Here is a 22,260-nt window from a genome sequence, read left to right as displayed (position 1 = left end):
GAATTCATTTGTGTGAAATGGACATAGTACTTTATCAATTAAAATATATGCATTCCATTAAACAATATCACTTTCAAAACTGGTTATCAGAATTAAAAATGTGTTGAATATTAAAATAATTGAAATAATTACAAATTCTCATTTTTATGATCATTTAAAATAATTTATGGGACTGGAGATAGGACTCATTAGTTAGTTAGAATACCCACCTGCTTTTCAGATGACCCAGGCTTAATTCCCAGCAACCACATCACAGTTTATAAAAGTACCTCCAGGACCTAGGTAATCTATTGAGCCTTGGGCAGCAGATCAGTACCCATCCCAAGTATACACACGGACTTTGGACTCCCATAGAACAATGTGAGGTGCACTCTCACCCTGAACTCTTGGGGAAGGGTCTAGGCCCTGCCCTATATGAAATGACAGACTATGGACACCCCCATGGAGGGCCTCACCCTCCCTGGGGGAATGAGGGGATAACAGGGAGGGGGGGTTGGGGGAAGGGCAAGGGAGGAGGGGAGGGAAAGGGAGAGGGACCTGGAACTGTCTTGTGAAGCAACCTTGTTTCTTATCTAAATTTAAACTGGAAAAAAAAAGTACCTCCAGTTCCAGAGAGTTCTTTTGGTGTCCATGGGTACTGCATACATGTAGTCCACTTATGTACATGGAGGCAAAACACACATATACATAAATAGTAATTTTCCAAAAAATCAAATAAGTACATAAAATAATGTGAACTACACCCGATTTAAAAAAAATAAGTGAACTTATTTAAAAAATACTTGCAAATAAATAAAAGCACCTTGTACCAAAATTAACCAGACCAAAGTCTATACAGTTGTGTTACAATGGAGGAGCATTTTTCTCAAAAACTGGGGTGTATTTTGTGAATGAGAGATTTTCAACCAACTCATGGGAAAGAGAGACAAAGTTCTTTCTGAAGATTAGAGGCACCAGTGTTATGCTTGTCAAAATTAAGCTTTGCTTTCTTGTCTTGGCAAGAGCAGGCAGGATGTGGGCGTGGTTACAAAAAAAAAAAAACGCAAGTAGAAACTACAAGGTACTATCCACAACTCCACGAAGACAAAAAAACAAAACAAGACAAAAACTCAAACTGATTCAAGTGAAAATGGCTTTAGAGTGTTTGTGGACCAGACACTAATTATAGGCTCCGTGGGAAATTAAAATGATACAGCCCTCCGGAGAGAGGCCTGACTTTCCTTACGAGCTTGCAGTCTTAACCCTGGATATACACTGAAAAGATTTGAAACCAGTTCCTAAGAAAACTGGTGTGGGTGACTGCACATTCACAGTAACCACAAGGTGGAAACAAGCCCGAAGATCTGTGGAGGAGGTCCCTGGATAACTGAGGAGGCACAGCCCAGCTCCCAGCCTCTCCACAGAACATGTGACTGTCTACAGATTTGGGTGCATCAAGGGGGTGCTGTAAAAGAGATGATGGTCGCCTCCTTGTAGTCATTGGGGGTGGTCCGTGCAGAAGCTTGTCACTCTTACGCCAGCAATTTAGAGGACACACGCTGTTTGGAAGTGGAACAAGAATTTTACTGCACATGCGTAAAGACAGCAACATTGCTTATCTGGCAGAGCTGTTTCTAACCTCTGTGAGCCGGACCAGGTTAAGGACCCTTTTCCTAGGCTTTGGAACCAGCAAATCCCTTTGGAACACAGTCGGGTGTCTTAAAGAAAGTGTGCAGATTTTGCTTTGAGATCAATTCTAGAAATGTAAGATTTTTTTGAAACTTGCTTCCTTTTGTGAAAACTTTTGGACTCCTTAGGGTTGGCTATATTTCTTCATAACTGTTTCTAAACTCACATTGCCTGATTCTGTCTAAGAAAAATATCAAAATTCCTTCTTATCTGAAAACAAACAAGTCTCATAATAATGTTTGGTCATTTATTACTGTTCTTCTAAGTAAATCATTGCCGGGGACTGTTGTTTCTTAACGGTGTGAGTACACGCCCTTCCGAGGGGGCAGATTTAACTCACTCATACTTCCTCCTTTGTTAGAAGAGCTCAGAGTCTCAGCAGCTGGAGTGCCTCAGCTGGGCTCTGCTTCTCCATGGCTCCTGCAGGTTCTCCAGCCTCCCTTCCCCTGTGTGTGTGTCTGCTGCTGGCCTCTGGCTTTGCCCAGGCAGGCAGACTGCTGGTGGTCCCCATGGATGGGAGCCACTGGTTCACCATGCAGTCGGTTGTGGAAAAGCTCATCCACAGAGGGCATGAGGTGGTGGTAGTCGTGCCAGAGGTGAGTTGGCAACTGCGAAAATCCCTGAATTTTACAGTGAAGACGTATTCAATTTCTCACACCATAGAGGATTTAAACCGCGAGTTCAAGTTTTTTATGGATGCTCAATGGAAACCTCAACACGAGGGACTGGTTCCTATACTAGGGAGTCCAGCCCAACGGTTCTTTGAATTACTGTTTTCACACTGTAGGGATTTGTTTAACGACAAGAAGTTAGTGGAGTACTTGAAGCAGAGTTCTTTTGATGCTGTGTTTCTGGATCCTTTTGATGTGTGCGGCTTAACTGTTGCCAAGTACTTGTCACTCCCGTCGGTGGTCTTCGGTAGGACAATGTTTTGTCACTATCTTGAAGAGGGTGCCCAGTGCCCCAGCCCTCCTTCTTATGTTCCCAGAGCTCATTTGAAATTAATAGGCACCATGACTTTCACGGAGAGGGTGTGGAACCACCTTGCCTACATGATGGAACGTGCATTTTGCCCTACCCTTTTCAAAGTTGCTACAGAAATTGCCTCTGAAGTTCTCCAGACCCCAGTGACTATGGATGACCTCGTTAGTCAAGTGTCCATGTGGTTGTTACGCACAGACTTTATGTTGGAGGTCCCTAGACCTATGATGCCTAACATAGTCTTCGTTGGTGGGATCAACTGCCACCAGGGAAAGCCGATTTCCAAGGTATTTTTCACTCTCCTCTAGCACGTGAAGAGAAGTGTTGAGGAATATCATTTTAACTAGGCAAAGATGTGTTATATTTGTGCTGTAGAATATTACTTTAACTATGTGAAGTTGTTACATTTGTTTCTGCTGCCTGTGTTAGTAAATGTAAGAATGTGTTCATTTGTTAATTTACTTATTATTGCATTTGTTTAACTATGTAAAGACCTGTTGTTTTTCTTTCACCTTGCCTGCCTAGGGCACCTGATTGGTCTATTAAAAAGCTGAATAGCCAGTAGTTAGGCAGGAGAGGGATAGGCGGGGCTGGCAGGCAGAGAGAATAAAATAGGAGGAATGTAGGCCAGAGAAGAGAGAAGGGAGAAAAAAAACAAGGGGGATTTATGAATATTGCTTCCTGAATTGTGTGTACATCACTGACATTCTTGTACATAATCACCAACCTGCATTATTTGGGGAAACAGAGTAAGTGGAGGATTTGGACCACTTTTATTGACAAGGGAAGACACTGGAAGTATACTTCTTCTATTAATGAATCATCCAATGGTATTTTTGAATTGTTTTCAATGTAGGAATTTGTTTAATGACAACCAGTTAGTGAGCACTTGAAGCAGAGTACATTTGCTGCTGTGTTTATGGATCCTTTCGATGTGTGTGGTTTGATGGCTGCCTGGTACTTTCCCTCCTATCCATGGTCTGTTCTGAAAAACTAATAGCGGAAACCACAATGAGATGAAAATTTCCTTGCTGTCAATCCTGAGTTATTCCCTATGCAGTGTTGCTCGAGTCTTGCATGCTTGCATATGTCTAATGTAAATCATTGGCATACTGTTCTTTATTTTTCCTTTTTTATTTTTCAGTAAGTACTAGATATTATTCCAAGCACTTCCTGACATTTCCCATTTAAATGATTGCATGACAGTTTCTATTTTGGTGACATTATGACTCTGTTTAATCAGCCAGTGTGGATAGAGATTTCCTAGCTTTTGCTTTTTAAGAACAAGACTGTGCTAAGTAGTCTCAAATGCTTTCCTTACATCCAGTGTTTCCACACACTTGGCTTAGCCCTATAGGCCAGCGTTCTAGGAAGTAAAGTGGGTGGGTAAGGTATTTGAGAAACTATTTTTAAATTTTCACACTAACAGAAAGAAATCATGAGAGTTTGGGTCTTTTCGTAGCATCTTCAAGTCTTGACATTGTCTAGCTTTTAAAGTCTGTTGGCTTTTCTGGGCAAGACGTCCCACACAGGGCTGGCTTCAGTTTTCACTGCTTGTTTTCATGGGCATATTAGTCATTTAATGAATTATGGACTCACATACTCTAGACAGGAATATTTAATGATGAGCTCCTACAAGCTTCTTGAGGAATAGGCATACTAGCATTTAGTGGCTTTGCATGTTCTGCAGGTGTTTCTCCTCTGATGGCTCTTCATCTGTTCCCATTCGGAATTTTCCCGTTGGGGTAATCAAACCGAAGAAATTTATCTTTGATAACATTTGTACTTCAGTTTGTTCATTTCTTTACCAGTCAAACTCATATGCACATTTTCTCCATGCTGTGGTTAGAGTGTTTAATTCTTCCACTGTTAACAAGTTTATTTTACTTTCTGGCAAGAGATGTTTTAAAAGATATAGTGTAAAGAATACACTGTGGGTGTCTTCTCAAAGGACAGCCTTAATGTCATTTACTGTTAGTTCCATTATTTGTCCTCTACACTGAAATGCCCATGTATCATATTTAATTTTCTGAATTCCTTGCTTCTGCTGTTCAATTCTCATTCTTGTTCCACTGACTGACTCATCCACCCATGATCAGACCCTATTCTGATTAAGAAGCTTCATAATAAGTTCGTGTCTGGGAGATATGTGCCCAAGCTCTACTTTCATCTTTCTGAATTTTCTTGTTGGGTTCCAGAATGCACTTTTCCTTCTTAAAATTCAAAATGATTGTGTTTGATTCTAAAAAAAACAATCAACCAACCAACCAGCCAATCACACAAACAAACACACAAAAAACCAGTACACCACTAAGGCTCTGTTAATATCATATAAGATGTCTTCTTGTCTAATTTGAGGAACATTAGCAGGATTTTTCTTTGATATCTTCCTATTCAGAATTAGTCTGCTTTTTTGCTGCTTCAGATCTTTTATATCTGTTGATAAAAATTTGTTAACTTATTTTCTGTGCCTATATTTTTATTATAATTTATTCGTAGGTATTTTATTGGTTTGGGAGAAATTTTGGTATAAATGGGCTATTTTCCTTTTCTATTTTGAGTGGTCATTGATAAAGTATGACTTTGCTTTTTGCATGTGTATCTTGTAAATTACCACATTCTCAAACTCTGATTAGTTTTTAAAAGGTGTTAGGTGTATAGTGACATATGCAGTTTCCCCTTCTGAAATCTGCACCACTGATTTCTTCTTGCTAGAGCACATGTCTCTAAAACATTGTGGAATAATATTGTTGGTTCAGGCCATCTAAATTGTGATCCAATTACTTGCAAGGAAAAATGTCTCGATAAATACGCGCATAACATTCTTGGCAAGTACATTGTACCTAATCTCTGGTATCTGTATATAGTTTGGTTAGGGATGGGTTGTGCTTTGTTATCTATTGTTCTGGCCACCTACAAGGTCCAGAAGACCTTGTAACTGGGACATATCTTCTCATAAATTGACAAGTTTTTATGAGAGGAAATGACCTTTCTACAAGGCTAGAGGACTGTTGATTTAGTTGTATCAAAATGATGAATGGGGTGGGAGAGATGGTTCAGGAGTTATGTGCTGCTCTAGAGGACCTGGGTGCAATTCTCCAAACCCACACAGCTGCTCACCATCTGTAACTGGAGTCCTAGAAGATCTGTTGCCCCTCTTCTGGTCTCTAAGGGCAATAAGCATACAAGCAGTGCACAGAGATACAGGTAGACAAGACACCCACCCACATACATACAAATTGAAACCACAAGTCAAGGCTTTCTGTTCTTGGTACGACCAGGCAAGGGAGTTGCAGTTGGAAAGATCTTAAGAGGGTGAGTCAGTTCAAAGTTTCTTTTCTCCCCTTTACTCCCCATCAATAAAGTGCCAAGCACTGCCCAGGCCATGCCTGCACCCTTGCCCTCTTTCTAGGGTGGGACCTGAAATTCTCTGAAGAGCAGCGATACTAGAGTGGCTCATTGCACCACTCTAGTGTTTAAAGATATAAAAGTTATATATGATTTGTATCTATGCACCTATAAAGTATAACCATATTGTTGTACTGAACCATAGTTTTACAGATAAGTGTTGTTTTTACGTGTATATAATTTTATGTATCTGCTAAAGGGTCCGTCCATATGTGGGGAATATCTTCTATATGTGTAAGGTTATTTATAGATAAGTGTGAAGCAAGACCCTTCACAAAGTAGTGTTCAGACCTCAAAGATAGTCCTTTAACTAGGACCAGGGGCATGGTATCAGTAAAATGTAAATTTTTCACTGAGTGACATCTAGATGTATGTATTTCTTCATTCCTGTTTCAGGAGAGAGGGTTATCTCTTGGAAAACCACACAGGTTTCCTGTTGCTGGAGAACAGGATTTCTAGCCTGGGTCTTGTCTCTGATAAGGAGGAAAGATTGCCTAGGGGGAAAATATGTGTGTAGCCATGTGGGGGGTGTGTGTATGTGTGTGTGCATATGTGTGGTGTGTGTGTGCATGTGTGATGTGTGTGATGGCATGTGTACATGTGCATGTATGATGTGCATGTGTGTGTAAAGAATAGAAGTCAACATCAAATGTCCTACTCCATCGCACTCCATCTTATTTTCTTGAGCCACGGCCTCGCTGAACCCGTACCTCACCGATTTATCTAGACTGGCTGGCCAACAAGCCCCAGAACACTTTCTGTCTCTGCTGCCCCAGTACTGAGATTACCTGTCCATGCTGTGGTGCTTGGATGCTGCTTCCTGTGAGGCTTGGGTACTAGAACCCTGGATAGAACCCTATCCCAAGAACAGAAAGCCTCACCTCATAGTTTAACCCTGGCTAGCAGCAACTGTGAGAAAATGAAAACAGGACAGACACACATACAACAAAGCTGGGATCGCATGAGGTTCTCTGCCCCTTAGCTGGTCCCTTAGCTGTTTTTGCCAATTTACCATGGGCGAGTTGGTCTCAGGCCATGCTCCTGTGAAAATAATACATTCTCTATGGACTTCACTCACTTAGGGCTTCCCCCACTCCTTACGCTTGGATTTTTATGTAGATGTTGGGGTCCAAACTCAGGTTCTAACACAGCATGAATTGTTTATGTAACTTGATGAAATGAGAATATTGCTATGTATGAAAACATTAGCATGACTGCTAGCTTAGTTACCAGCTCAATACAACCGAGAATCTCCTGGATTATCTAGATTGGGTTGGTCTATGGGCATGTCTGTGGAAGATTGTCTTGGTTGCCAGAATGGATGTGGAGAGATCTGTCCTGAAAGTGAGTAGGATTGGGTCCCTTGGATATATTGAAGTAGAGAGAGCTAGCTGAGCACTAAGCATGTATGCATTCATTTTTCTCTGTCCTTGAGTGTGGATCTGCCTCGAGCCTCTGCTTGACTTCTCTATAATGATAGCCTGGAACCTGGACTCATGAGAGAAAATGAGCCCTTCTTCTTCAGCTTGCTTATTTATTTATTTATTTGGTAGTATATTTTAATCATGGCAGCAGAGATAAATTACTCGATTTGATTTTATCATTTTATGTTCTGGATTCAGATTTTTCAAGTCTCACATTGTTCTGTATGTCCTTCAGTATCCTGGAGGTCCTGGTTCCTTTATCCATTGCCTGTAGGTATCTGAAGGATCTGGAAGGATGAGTACCTGAGAAGGGAATTCCTCTACCTGACTAACTTTTCCAGACCACACTCAGATCCTGGTGTGAAAATGTCTCCTGCAAACTTTCAGAACCCTGCTCTACTCCAAATGCCAGGTGTCCTTTACTCCCGTTGATGGGAGGGGGAGGCACAACATCTGTTCACTATCTACAGAGACTGGCTCCATCCCAGGGTCCATCCCTCCATTCCACTGCAGCGTGCCCCATGCCTGAGTGTTCTTCGGAAATCCCTGGGTGAAAGCTGACCTTTCCCTGTACACTCAGGAGTGTGGGGGTTCCTGGAATGCCTCCCACGGCAGGAGTGGGTCTCCAGGGCAACAATTCTTTAGGGATAACAGACATGCCAGACTGCCTTTTCTAGTGCCAAGTCCAGAAACGCTTCCCACACTCTCACACTTGCACACCCCTGTGTCTGTGTGCATGCATGTACACACACATGCATGTACACACACATGTACACACATGCATGTATGTACACATCCTCATGCACGGACACACACAGACCAGTCTAAGAAACAGTAGAGTCAAATTTCCTGAGCCAAGCTTGCAAGGCACCCTTCTGGTGATGCTATGCTGTGACAGCTCCTAGTCTTCCTCTCCTGCCTTCCTGCCTTCCTGCCTTCAACCTATGTCCCTTTGAATCTGCTGGGAATAAGAACATGGCTTCCTCCTTCCGGCACCCAGATGAGCCTGATGATTTTCTGAGCGAGACTGTGCTCCAGACCCAAACCATGAGACTCTCAGTAAAGTGCATGTCCCACATAAAGAATCTGAGGTTACAGTTCCTCTTGCTTCTCTCAATTCATACCAGCTTGTTTAAAGCCCTTCTCTCTCCAGAGTGCTTGCTGCTGTGGAAAGAACCTGGCTCAGCTTCTCAGGAAGAATAGAACCGCAGTGTATTTGTTTCCTTGTGAGTCTCTGGGGGAGGGGCTTCCTAAGTGCTGTGTGCACAGATTTAGAATGTGGGCACTCTCCGGTCATCTCTCTGCATTCTGGGTTAAAAACAAAACAAAACAAAACCCCGAGGCTGCCTCGCCTGGCTTGGACTCAGTGACTGAGTCTTTGTATGCCTTGAACAAGGAACTTTCATCTTGGCTGTGTTCCTGAGGCCAGGCTTGCCCTTGGGAGGTCCCTTTAATTTTCTTTCCTGAGCCCCATCACGCTAGGGTGCCAAGGCTAAGGCAAGCTCTGGCAAGCCAGAGTATGCATGTGCGTGACAAGATCTGGGTGAGCTAGTTCTGTGATGCGAAGAACACCATCTCCCTGGACAGCTTGCTGCTTTTCTCTTCCATCACTCGCTGGCCGCCAGCCCTAGGCGGAACAAACACGCCCCTCCCTCTCTGGTGGCTGTTGGGAGGTTGGGAAACCCGGAGTTCAGGGGCTGAATTGCTTCGCTGGCTGATGGCGGCTGAAGGAGAGCAGACTCCCGGATTTCTGGTTCTTCCCTAAGGGGCCCTTCATCACGTGCTACCTAGAAGCACACTTCTCTAACCTTACTATCTTAAAGGCAAGTAACAGATTATGTGTCATCAGAGTGTAATACAGAATTTGAAATATATGGGTCTTTGTCCTCATCTCCTGTCCAGAGTTTCACAGATGCCTGTAATTTCCTGAGGGATACAAGGGCTAAACTGTACTGGTTCATTGTTATTTGTAACAGGCTGTTTCACTTTTCTTTTCTTTCTTCTTTCTTTTTTAGCTTATGCTAAAGGGGCGACTTCTGGAAAGTTTGTAAGGAGGGGAGCTGGGATCAACTTTGAGGTTAGAGAAAAGGGCAAAGAAAGGGGCTGAATGTTGGGTGGATTACTGATCAACAATAATGCAATCAGTCCCGTGTATTGTGTAATAAACCCTGTGTGAGAGCACACAGGGAGCAGGCTTGGCTCGCTGCCAGGCTGCTGAAGATGTGTGTGTTGTCCCAAGAGCACAGGGAGCATTCCTGTCCCTGCCCCCAGGCCCTTTGCACTTCTCCATCTGTGTCTCCCTTGCTCTGTGACCAAGATCCACCGTAACAGCCATTAACTGAGTAATATTAGTGCTATGAACCTTTCTAACAGAGCACACAAAGCCAAGTGAAGAAGCCTCGCTGTGTAGCCAAGCAGTCCAGGAGCTGAGAGTTGTCTGAAGTGGAGACAGTCTTGTGCAACTGAGTCCTTAACTTGATGGCTTTGTCAACTCCGCTAAGTGCCAGAGTTGAATCATACATACCAGCTAGAGGGAAACCCCCCCACCCCCAGTCTGCTAACACAAGTGCTGTGTGAATGAGTATAATAAGGAAACAGTTGACTTTTCCTTTATACACCTGTCGAGGCGTCAGTGACGAGCTCCTCAAGAGGAAGCTCGTTCTGTGCTTCTTGTTCCTCGAGTGAAGAGGAACAGATAAAATGGAGAGGCAGCCGCAAAGCTAGTCCACTCTCCCAGACAATACTGAGAGCCTCCTGGATGCCAGCCACTGATCTGGGTGCTGCAGATACAACAGAGAGTAAGAGGAGTGCTGAGTGACCCTGCCCCACGCATGCTCCTGGTTGTCAGTCGAAAAACAGTAAATTCGAAACCAGTGAGACGGTGGCCGAAAAGAAGGGAAGGAGCTCCGGAGCCACAGGCTGGGCTGTGTGGCCCTGGGTTTCCCAGGGAATGTGTCCCAGATGGGACACTAGCAGAGCTCCAAAGAAAGGGGTTGACCAGAGCTGACATCTTGGGTATCATGCATATCTGTTAGGGGAGTGTCCTCGTTAGGCTTTTATTGCTGTGAAGAGACACCATGACCATGGCAACTCTTACAAAGGAAAACATTACATTGGGGCTGGCTTACAGTTCAGAGAGGATCAGTCCATTATTGTCATAGTGAGATGCTTGGAGGTATATGGGCCGACATGGTGATGAAGAAGGAGCTGAGAGTTTGACATCTGAACTGGCAGGTGTGTGCGCGCGCGCATGTGTGTGTGTGTGTGTGTGTGTGTGTGTGTGAGAGAGAGAGAGAGAGAGAGAGAGAGAGAGAGAGAGAGAGAGAGAGAGAGAGAGAGAGAGATTGTGCCAGGCTTAAGCATCTGAAACCTCAAAGCCCACCTCCAGTGACACACTTCCTCCAACAAGGCCACCTGTTCCAATTCTTTTAAGTAGTGCCATTCCCTATGAGCCTACAGGGGCCATTTTCATTTAGACCGTCACAAGGAGGGTTAGAAAGCTGCAGACCTCTAGCCACATCTGACCTGAGCTCTGCTGTCACTGGGACATGCTCATCATATTTGTTCGGAGCTGTAAATGTCACTCTCCAGGTCTCTGTCATGGAGATCGATGACAGGCACCAATAAGAAAGGCTTGGGCCATTAGCTGGAATGTTTATTTGCCCTTAATATTAAACAAAGCCTTTCATAAATACACTCTAGGAGTCCTGTGACTTTTTGAGTCCACTTTAGGACACCTGGAAAACTACACTGTTCTCACAGGGGTGCCAAAACAGTCATTTGCTTTTCCCAAGTGCATCTTCTTCCAGGGGTCCTGTAGACTTGTTTGGAAGCTGCAGGGTTTGTGACATTGCAACAGAACAATTGAAGAAGGAAATTAGGGATTCCAGCTGTTATTGAGGAGACCAAACATTAAATGGACTTGAGAAAACATCAAACAAAGCCACTCTTTGGCAGATTTCTATACCCTAACTGACACAGGTTAGCAAAATGGGTTTATTCTTGTTTGTATAGGTTTACTAGGAGGGGTTTGTGAGTGTCTGGGTATATCAACTCTAATTTCTGAAGTAGTCCCTTTGACTGTGTTAACCCACATGGACATTGTGAACATTGTGACGAGTGTGGTGTCAATGATTCTGAGGGCCTTTGGCTCAACCGACTCCCAGGGTGGCTCCCTGTAACACTCACTCCATCGGAGGTGCTACCTGATTCTAGAATTGCAAATAAAATCCACTTAGGTTCTTTTTCAAAAGTTTGCTTTGAGATGTGTTAATTTTAGTTTTGTGTGTATGGGTGTTTGCCTATATGTACCGTGAGCACACACTGCCCACAGAGGTCAGGAGAAGGTATCAGCCTCTGGAGCTCGGTTTATAAACAGTTCTTAGCTGCTGTGAGGGAGCTGGGAATCAACTTGGATCCTCCAGAAGAGCAGTCAGTGCTTTTAACTGCTGAGCCTCATCTTCTGGCCCCCTCCTGTTTTTGAGGCAAACAAACACTCATATATTCCAGGCTGTTCTCAAACTCACTGTGTAGCCAAGGATGACCTTGAACTTCTGATCCTTCTGCCTCACCTCCCTGGTGCATGGTTACTGACTAGGCAAGCATTCTATCATCTGAACTTCATCCCTGGCCCTCAAATAAGTTTTTTAAGGTTTATTTATTTTATGCTCACTGGTATTATGCCTGCAAGTATGTCTGTGTGATAGTGTCAGGTCCTCTGGAACTGGAGCTACAGACAGTTGTGAGCCGCCATGCTGGTGCTGGGAGTTGAACCTGGGTCCTCTGGAAGAGAAGCCAGTGCTCTTAACCACTGAGCCATTTCTCCAGCCCCTCAGTTAAGCTTTTAAACTAAACTTGTCATCATTTTTCCACCATTTGATGACCATGAAGGAATTCTAAGTCCAATAGTTTGTGAACAGATGAGCTAGAAGTAGCTAATTTTAGTTTTCTTTCAAAAGCTACAAGGGTTACAAGACATATCCTTTGCTTAGACAGCATTCTCAGTTTCTTGTATATAGATGGCTGGCCATAACTGCATTCTGAGCTTGTAGTGTGTGAGAAGATGGGTGGGGGTTAAGGCCTAATTTGTGTCACCCCCCAAAATATACTGAAGTCAGCTCTTAGAACCTTCGAAGTTGCACAGTCATTGCAGATGGAGTTAGTGAAGATGAGGTCCTTAGGATGGGTCCCACCATCATAAGACTGGCATCCTTATAAACATAGGGTTCTATGGACCCAAAGACACACAGGAGAAGGCGGAGATTAAGAATTTTGAGGAGAGAGCCAGGCAGTGGTGGTGCACGCCTTTAATCCCAGCACTCGGGAGGCAGAGGCAGGTGGATCTCTGTGAGTTCGAGGCCAGCTTGGTCTACAGAGCCAGTTCCAGGACAGGCTCCAAAGCTACCATGAATGGAAAAACAAAAACAAGAAAGAATTTGCAGAGGACAGGGCTGTGTGTTGGGGCTCTGTGTTGCTCTGAACATTGAATATGTCCTCTGTTAAGTTAGGGCTTTCTTCCCTGCTGTGAACGAAATTGACAAGAAAGTGTCACAAGGCATAGGTTTGCTGGGGTCCCCAGAGCCCCCTCCAGGTTGTCGTTAAACAGTAGCATAGTGGAGATAAAGATAAGAAACCTATAATCTCTAAGGAAAGTTGATAAGCTGTGAAAAATAAGCTGTGTGCTTAAATGTGGTTAAATATTAATTTAGCTTCCTTTGTAGTAGAGGGCATGATTCAGGGCGAGGGAGAGGAAGGCGGGGAGTATTAAATCACTGGGAGCGTTAGAGGGAGTAGCTCAGAGCCCTGTGACTGCAGGAGTGCTCACTGTTGTTGCTTTAACTTCCTCTAGGATGGCTTGCCTTCTCCCTGCCTCTGCGGCTCAGAGAGTTCCTGCAGGGTTTCTCTTCTTAGTGCTTTGGGGCTCAGTTCTAGGTGACAAGCTGCTGGTGGTCCCCCAGGATGGAAGCCACTGGCTTAGCATGAAGGACATAGTGGAGAATCTCAGTCAAAGGGGACATGACATCACGGTGCTAGTGCCAGAAGTCAGTTTGCTTTTGGGAGAATCCAAATACTACACGAGGAAGACCTTCCCAGTGTCCTATGACCTTGAAGAGCTGCAGACCCGTTACCGCTCCTTTGGAAACAACCACTTTGCTCCCCGTTCGCAACTGGTGGCTCCTTTCAGAGAGTACAGCAACAACATGGTCATCATTGACCTCTGCTTTTTCAACTGTCAGAGCCTCCTGAAGGACTCTGCCACCCTCAGCTTCCTCAGGGAGAGCAAGTTTGATGCTCTGTTCACAGACCCAGCCATGCCCTGCGGTGTGATCCTCGCTGAGTATCTGAACCTGCCCTCTGTCTACCTCTTTAGAGGTTTCCCATGCTCTCTGGAACACATGCTTGGACAAAGTCCAAGCCCCGCATCCTACATTCCCAGATTCTACACCAAATTATCAGACCACATGACGTTTCCTCAACGGGTGGCCAACTTCATTGCTAGCCTCTTGGAGAACTACTTATTTTATCGTCTGTATTCAAAGTACGAAGTCATCGCCTCAGAACTCCTCAAGAGAGACGTGTCCCTACCGGTCTTGCACCAGAACTCTCTGTGGCTGTTACGGTATGACTTTGTGTTTGAGTACCCCCGGCCAGTCATGCCCAACATGGTTTTCATTGGAGGGACAAACTGCAAGAAAAAGGAAGAGCTCTCTCAGGTGGGTGGACACCATCTCTTCACAGGCAGATGTGGCTCTTGTCAGTTGGGGCCCATCTTCCGTGTTTGGCATCAGCAGTCTCTCACATGACACAATAGCAGGCAAGGGAGCACCAGGCTCAGAGCTGCAAGATGTGTGTCCTCGAGGCTGGATGAATCCAGGGTTCTTGCTTGGCATCAGCAAAAAAAATGTGCTTGGTTCAGTGATCTGGTGACAGTCTCAGAACCTTTGAATGAGGTGAAAATTTGACTCAGGGGACAGACTAGATCAAAACCTTTTCAACCAGCTCTGTCCTACGCTTAGTCTGTGGGCCCTAAGTCAGAGGTCAGTTAGTAAAGATCAGAGGTTATAGCTCTTGCTTTCACATGCACTAAGTAAGCCTGGGCAGCATAGTTTGTAAGGGGTATTGACAACTTTGGAAGAATGTGTGGCAGGACATATGTGGTTTCCAAAGTCTGATTGTGTGTCCTTTGGTCTTTAACAGAAAGATGTGGTGGTCTGAATAAGCATCTCTCTATGACTTAGGGTATGCAACTACTTTGGAAAATAATAATGTGAGCTTCAAATTCAAAGCAGTTGAAGGGCATCAGACCAACCCTATCTTTTATCTAGGATTTTCGTCTGAGAGAAGCCCTCAAGCAGTCCCCAAGAGCCTTTTTGATATTTTCCCACCTGCTGGGATGGAAATGCTTGCCACCAGGTGGACTGGTGGTTGACAATGCTGTAAACATTGTGAAAGTCTGATTTGGGTTTTGGGGTGTAGCTAAATGGGAGCATGCTTGTGTTTATCCAGCATGTGCGAGGCCCTGGGTTCAAGTCCCATCACAGTAAAAAGAAAAGCAAAGGAAAGAAAGATTTAGGGAGAGAGTAAGGAAGGAAGGAAAGAAGGAAGAAAGGAAGGAAGGAAAGAAGGAAGGAAGGAGAGAAAGAGAGGTTACCTCTGTGGCTCTGTTCGTTTGTTTAAAAGAAGATACAGGTCTACTATAGGGCCACAAACCTGTAACTTGAGCACTCACGTGGATATATGATGAGCTCAAGGACAGCCTGGGAGGGAGAGAAAAAGGAACTGGGAGAATGAGGGAGAGGCTTAAGGACAGAAGGGAGGTAGGGAAGGAAGGAAGGAAAGAAAGAGGTAGAGGGAGAAGGAGATGGAGAAATGGGGAAGGATCGGGAGGTTATATCTTAGAGAATAAAATAAAGCCTTGAATTTTATATTAAAAATACACTCCCTGTTATGCAATGCCCCCCCCACCCCGACCAAAATGCTGATTCATTCTTACCATGCGCTTTTTAAAGTGTGTCATTTAATACTATGTCTACAATGCTTGTGGTGATTTTTTGGAGATTACAAAACATTTTGGCTTCGAATTTCTATTAATCAGTTATAACTGCTGGAGTGAGTCCAGGCTCCCACTCGGTGTTTAACATCAGTATCCTAATAGCTTGAAATTTAGCTAATAATTTAGGTAATACCGGATCCAACCTATGACTTCAAGTTTTTAAAAATGTTTTGCATATCTTTTTATCTTTCTCTTTTAAGTGAGTTACAAAAAAACCCCTCAAATATAATTTGTATATCATATAGACTCATTCATTTAATGTTTACAGTTTAATGATTTTTGCCCTGGTTTTCTTTCTGTTGCTGTGATTAAAACACACTGGCCAATAGCAGCTTAAGGAAGGAAAGGATTTCTTTAGCTTACATTTCTAAGTCACAGTCCATCACTGAGGGAAGTCAGGGCAAGAACTCAAACAGGAATCCATGGGGGATGCTGCTTGCTGGTTCGGCCCGTGCTTAACAAGTTTCATACACAGCAGAGGCCCATCTGCCTGGGGAATGGTACCATTCACAGTGAGCCGAGCACCCTGCATCAATTAACGATCAAGAAAACCTCCCACAAACATGCCCACAACCTGACCTAGGCAATCCCTCAATTGAGACTCCCTTCTCAGGTGACTTTAGGTTGTGTCAAGTTGATAGTTAAAGCAAACTAAGACAGTTTATGTATAGTTTTATGTTCACAGATTTGTCAACAATCATTATTGTCATTTATCAGCATTTCCAGGCATCCCCAAAGACATCCCTTAACCCTAATCTTAGACAACCTTTACCTCCTGTCTCCATGGACTTAGGCCTATTTTGGAAATTTCAATTAGAATTTGTGGTCTTTTTTTTTTATTAACTTTCTTTGTCTGTTTTTTAAAAGTTTATCCATGTTGTAGCATGTATGATACTTCACCTTTCTGACTGAATACCTCACATTTTTATCAGTTTATTGACATTTGAGTTTCTGCAATTTGAATGGTTTCCTTTATTAAGAAAAGTGCTGTTATGAACATTTTGGTACAGATCTTTGAATACATTTTTGGTTCTTTTGAATATATGTTCAGGAGTGGAATTGCTGGGCCATCTAATAATTTTATGTTTAAATTATTGAGCTTTCTTTTCACAGTTGCGTCACCATTTTATGTTCCCATTAGTAATGAATGCAAGGTTCCAGTTTTTCAACGTCTTGGTGAACACTTGTTAAAATTTGTGGCCATCCTAGTAGGTATGAATGCTATCTCAGTGTTTTTATTTTCATTTCCATAATGGCTCGATAGTCACTATCTTTTCACTGCTAATAGGCCATTTTCATGTCTTTTTTTGGGGGGGTGGATGACATCAAAGCCATCGCACATATCTAAATTGTCTCTGTAGTTGTGACGTATGTAGAATGCATACATTCCACGAGTAAATCTCTCACCAGATTATTTTCATTGTTTCCCCTTTTATGTGTATGTGTATAAGAGATGTGTATTTGTGTGTGTGAGTGCAGGCACAGTGGTGCCCACGTGGAGGCCAGAGGACAACCTTCCTTTGTTTGAACAGGATCTACTGTTGTTCACTGCTATGGGTCAGGTTAGATGGCCCGTGATCTCTTTGGATTCTTTTGTCTCTGCCTCCCATCTCTCTGTATGTGCTGGGGCTCCAGATACATGGGTCTACATCTGGTTTTACGTCGCTTCTAGGGATCTGAACTCCAGTCCTCAGGCTTGATCCTGTAAACACTACCTAGTGAGCCACCCCCACCCCCCAGATTTCTTTTCCATCTCCAAGGCCATCTTTACAGCATTAAAGGTTCTGTTTTGTGAATGTGGGAGAGTCTTCTGTGTGTTTGGGTCCTCTTTAACAGCTTTCAACACTGTTTTGTACTTCTCACTTAAGACTCACGTTTTAATCTATTACTGAAATATTTTATTTATGAGCATTGATGCATGTGGCTGTGGGGAGGTGTGTGTGTGTGTGTGTGGTGTGTGTGTGTGTGTGTGTGTGTGTGTGTGTGTGTGTGTGTGTGTGTGTATCAGCAGAAGCCAGAACAGGGTGTAGGATCCCCTGGAGCTAAGTAACAGGCAATGTTGGGCCACCTGACACAGTTGACAGGTACCAAACTCTGGTCATCTGGAAGAGTAGCAAGTGCTCGACTGCTGAGCCATTTCTCTAGCCCCTGCATTTTAGTTTTTGGTGTAATTTTAAATGGGATTGTTTCATTCTAATTTTGAATTGTATGTTATTACTAGTATATACAATTAGAGTCTATTTTTGAAATTGATCATGTACCCTGTAACCTTGCTGGATTTATTTATTGCCAAAGTTTGTAGTGGATTTCTTAGGATTTTCGAAATAGAAGATCATGTCAGCTACAGCTAGAGAGCTGTATTTCTTCCTTTCCAGCCTGGGAGGATATTAATCTATCTGTCTATTAATCTATTTATCTACCTATCTATCTATGCTGCTTAATTGCCTAGTTAGAGTATATGAGGAAGGAAGACGTTCTTTCTTTGTTCCCAGTCTCAGAGAGAAAGCATTTAGCATTTTACCCTTACATGTTTTAATTAGATATTTGGGTAGATTCTTAGATTAAAACATTGAGACAATTTCCAACCGTCACTAATTTGTTTCATATTCTTACTATACAGGGGCTGCTGGATTTTGTCAAATGCATTTCTTGTGTCTGTTAAGATCAAACTGTGGCTTCTTTATTCTATGACAAAGTGTAATATAGCAGTTGATTTTAAGCCAACTTTGTCTTTTGGGGACAATACTACTTATCCTAATGTAGTCCTTCTTATGTGTTACTACATTTGATTGGACATTATTTTGCTAAGGTTTATGTGTACACATTCAGAAAAGACATTGGAAGGTTTACACATCTTAAAATTAATTATTTAGTGCATATCCTATGGGCACACACGTGGACATCAGAGGACAACTTGCAGGAATTAATTCTGTCACCGTGTGTGTTCTTGGGTTGGACTCCAGCAGTCAGGCTTGATGGCAAGCACTTACATGCTGAGCTTTTACCTCAATAAAACAATTTGATCTTTCCCGATGGCAGGCTAACACTGACCTTGTAGGACGAGTTGGAAATGTTCTCTTCTCCCCCACTGCTGGGAAGAATTCTAGCTGATTGTGTACATATGTAGGATTTCTGATTTCCGTGTGAAGCCACTTGGTTTTAGACTTCCTCTGTGGGAAATTTTAAAAATTTCTGGCTCAGCCTTTGTGGTTGTTTTCTGCTGCCCCGATTGAACTCACTGCTGTATGTCCACTGTCCCAAACAATGGTGTTTCGTTGTGACTGTCTCACACACGTGCGTCTTGGATTTGCTCGTACTTACTGCCATCCCTCAGTATCCTCTGCTGCCACTGGTCCCCTTCCCGTGCAGTTTGTGGTTATCCAATTGCCTCATTTTGCTATACACTTTCCATTTTCCTGGGTAAATGTTTGTAGGTGGGGTTGCTGAATCCCACATTTCTATAATAAATTACCAAGCTGCTTTCTAAAGCAGTTGCACTATTTTATATACCCAGTTAATATATGACCCTCTGAGTCATACAAAACTCAGTCCCTCTGAGTTTTGATTGCTCTATGTTCTTGCCAATGTGTGCTACTAGTAGTCTTTTATTGTGTTCTAGCAGTCCACCCCAGTTACTATTAGTCTTTTATTGTGTTCTAGGAGTCCACCCCAGTTACTGTTAGCCTCTCTCTCCTGACTGGCAATCCTGTGTGCCTAGCACAGCTCTTTCCGTGTAACTGAGCACATTTTCAGTCGGTGTCTTATCAGATCTTCTGTTCACTTTTATTGTTTTACTTATTTTTAAATTGTGACCTCTCTTTGTATATTCTAAATACTATCTTTGTCAGATGCATGTTGCCATTGGTATCTTTTTTTATTTTTAGAAATGGGTATTTTCAAACAGAAAATGTTTCAGTGTGTGTGTGTATGTATGTGTGTGAGAGAGAGAGACAGAGACAGAGAGAGAGAGAGAGAGAGAGAGAGAGAGAGAGAGAGAGAGAGAGAGAGAGCAAGGCAGAGGCAGAGACCATAGAGGCATTGCATCCCCTGGAGTTGAAGTTAGCGCTGATGTGAGCAGGTGGATGTGAGCCCGCCACTTGAGGACACTGGGAATGCAGCTCAGCCTTGTACAAGAACAACAGGTGCTGACCCATCTGTACCACCCCACTTAGCTAATTTTCAACTGTTTTTTAACCATTTGTGTCCTAGACATGTATTAAAAGGTGTAAAGATTTGTTCCTGTTTTCTTCTACCTGGTTATTATATGACGGAAGTTCCACTGAGGCAATTTAGTGGAGAAGCCACTGTAATAGAAGGTATTCTCTCGCAGGCCTATTTCCACCATTCTCCATGTCCTTCTGAAAGGTGCTTACTGGACATAGTTCAGGGGCTGGGATGCTTCACCCATAGTAGAGAGGCTCTTCCTAGAGTGGTGTGTCTTCAAGGCTCCCAGGGCATGGTTCCCTCTGCCACCCCACTTCTGGATGACCAGTAGATATGCATTCTCTCTGCTGCTGTTGCACACCCCCTGGTGGATATCTCCCTTCCCTGCTTTCACGTGGATCTCTGAATGAGGCTGCTTTTAATTCACTCTCCCCTCTGCACAACTATGGGTTCAGGATGACCCCTCTAGAGGGAGGGAGGGAAGGAGGTGGGGGGAGGAAGGGAGGGAGAAGGAAAGGGAGGGAAGGAAGGAAGGAAGGAAGGAAGGAAGGAAGGAAGGAAGGAAGGAAGTGAGTTGAAGTCTATGCCCCAGGATCTTAAAATATTACTCATTTAGACAAATTACCTCAGTGGAACTTTAGTCATATATTAACTGTTAGAAGAAAGCAGGAACAGATCTTTACACCTTTCAATACTAATAGGACACAAAAGGTTAAAAAAATTAAAAATGCATTAAGTTGGGGTCTGAGACCCTTGTCCCTGAAGACTTAGGTGTTCTCTGGACACTTCCAGCAGCCAGTTCCTGCAATTCCTTTTCCTGACACCTCATGGCCTTCTATTCTTCTCCAGCCTCAGGAACATCCTACCCTGCTGTCCCCATTCCCCCGCCACCCTCTCCTGCCTTCCTTTTCCTTCCTTCTGGATGCTCCCAAACTGTTTACCTTCTTTGCTTTCAGCCGTTCACAGGCTGATATAACTTTTGTTGACTGATTTCTGTTATGCCTGGTCCTGCTGCCCTTAGTCGCAAATAAATACACAGAGGCTTATATTAATTAGAAACTGCTTGGCTGATGGCTTGGGCTCCTTATTGGCTAGTTCTCTTTATTATTAACCCATAACTATTAATCTGTGTATTTCTACATGGCCTTATCTTACTGGAGAAGGCTCCAGCATGTTACTCTTTCAGTGGCTACATGGCGTCTCCCTCTGGCAGTCGCCTCTTTCTCTGTCCTCTCCCCAGAATTCTCCTCATCTGGTAGCTTCATCTATACTTCCTGCCTGGCTACTGGCCAATCAGTGTTTTATTCATCAACCAATAAGAGAAACTTATATACAGAAGAACACCCCCAATCATCTCCTCTTGTCTGTCTAAATAAAAAGAAAGGCTTTAGCTTTAACAGAGTAAAATTATACATAACAAAACAGTTATCTAGCATGAACTATATAGTTAACAATATTTAGTTCACTAACATTTGGCAAAATTTTAAAGAAAATAGTCTATCATCTATCCTATCTTTGTGAGTCTAAAGTTTTATATGTAACTTATCTTTTATCAATAACTAAGGAAAACCATAACCATAACTATCTGTCTTCAACTCCATCAAAGACCCCAGAAGGATAATATATAAACTCTAGAATTGAAAGAGACATCTCGCTGTCTGGACAGTCACCCAAAGTTCCTCTGTAATGTTGGAGCATCTATCTTCAAACCATAGGTCATAGTGTGTCTGGCAGACTTCTCAGTGAAGCAGGAAACTTTAAACTGTCCACCTGTATCGGCAGTTTGTCAGTCATTTTTCTCTGTGTCCTGCAGAATGTCTGGCAGACTCTTCCATGAAGCAGGAACCCTTCAGGACTGTCCCATCTTGTTTGCAAGTTCAGCAGTGACTTTCCTGTGGGTCCTTCTTGCCCAGTTTACTTTACCTTATTGGTTTTTCTTTTTCTTTTCTTTTTTTTTTTTTGAGACAGGATTTCCCTGTATAGCTTTGGAGGCTGTCCTAGAACTAGCTCTTGTAGACCAGGCTGGTCTCAAACTCACAGAGATCTGCCTACCTCTGCTTTCCAAGTGCTGGGATTAAAGGCGTGCACCACCACCACTCAGCCATGTCCAGTTTATACAGAATACAGTCAAACAGTCCAGGCAAGAGCAGTTTCTTGTCCAAATGGCTGTTTCTGCCATGTTGAAGGAACACTCTATAATAAGTTTCTTCAATGCCCATCTTCCTTTCTGATATAATTGGTGTTGCCAGGAACAGTTGTGTCTCCTAATAAGCCATTTTAAATGCCACATTCTGTAAGTCTTTGGAAGGTTTGAAGAATATCTATCCATTTCAAATATGTCTCTGCATATCTAGAAAACATTGCTAAGATAAGTTTAGACTATTATAGCTTGCTCTCTATAATCTGTATTTAATTACACATTACATTTTTTAAAGATTAATTTATTTATTATGCATAGTGTTCTGCCTGATGACTGTGAGTCAACATGTGATTTCTGGGAATTGAACTCCAGACCTCTGGAAAAGCAGTCAGTGCTCTTAACCCCTGAGCCATCTCTCCAGT

At 43.1% G+C, this 22,260-nt stretch overlaps 1 protein-coding gene across 3 annotated transcripts in view; it reads left to right on the top strand.

The window, feature by feature from the left end:
* Positions 1 to 22,260, top strand: part of LOC101841486 (UDP-glucuronosyltransferase 1-6) — a 149,173-nt gene that overhangs the window by 84,128 nt on the left and 42,785 nt on the right. Inside the window, exons 1-2 of one of the 3 annotated variants that reach the window (XM_005082231.4) lie at positions 9,055 to 9,304; positions 13,330 to 14,194. The exons of 1 other annotated variant lie outside the window; for it this stretch is intronic. In XM_005082231.4, coding sequence (XP_005082288.1) covers positions 13,331 to 14,194 — 864 coding nt within the window. In that variant the 5' untranslated portion in view covers positions 9,055 to 9,304; position 13,330. Of the gene's footprint in view, positions 1 to 1,619; positions 2,937 to 9,054; positions 9,305 to 13,329; positions 14,195 to 22,260 lie in introns of those variants that run through there. One more of the 3 variants, XM_005082232.4, reaches the window with a different exon arrangement.

This window comes from Mesocricetus auratus, unplaced genomic scaffold (genome assembly GCF_017639785.1).
Source record: "Mesocricetus auratus isolate SY011 unplaced genomic scaffold, BCM_Maur_2.0 Super-Scaffold_100010, whole genome shotgun sequence".
Classification (NCBI taxonomy): domain Eukaryota; kingdom Metazoa; phylum Chordata; class Mammalia; order Rodentia; family Cricetidae; genus Mesocricetus; species Mesocricetus auratus.
This window is presented reverse-complemented; position numbering and strand designations above follow the sequence as displayed.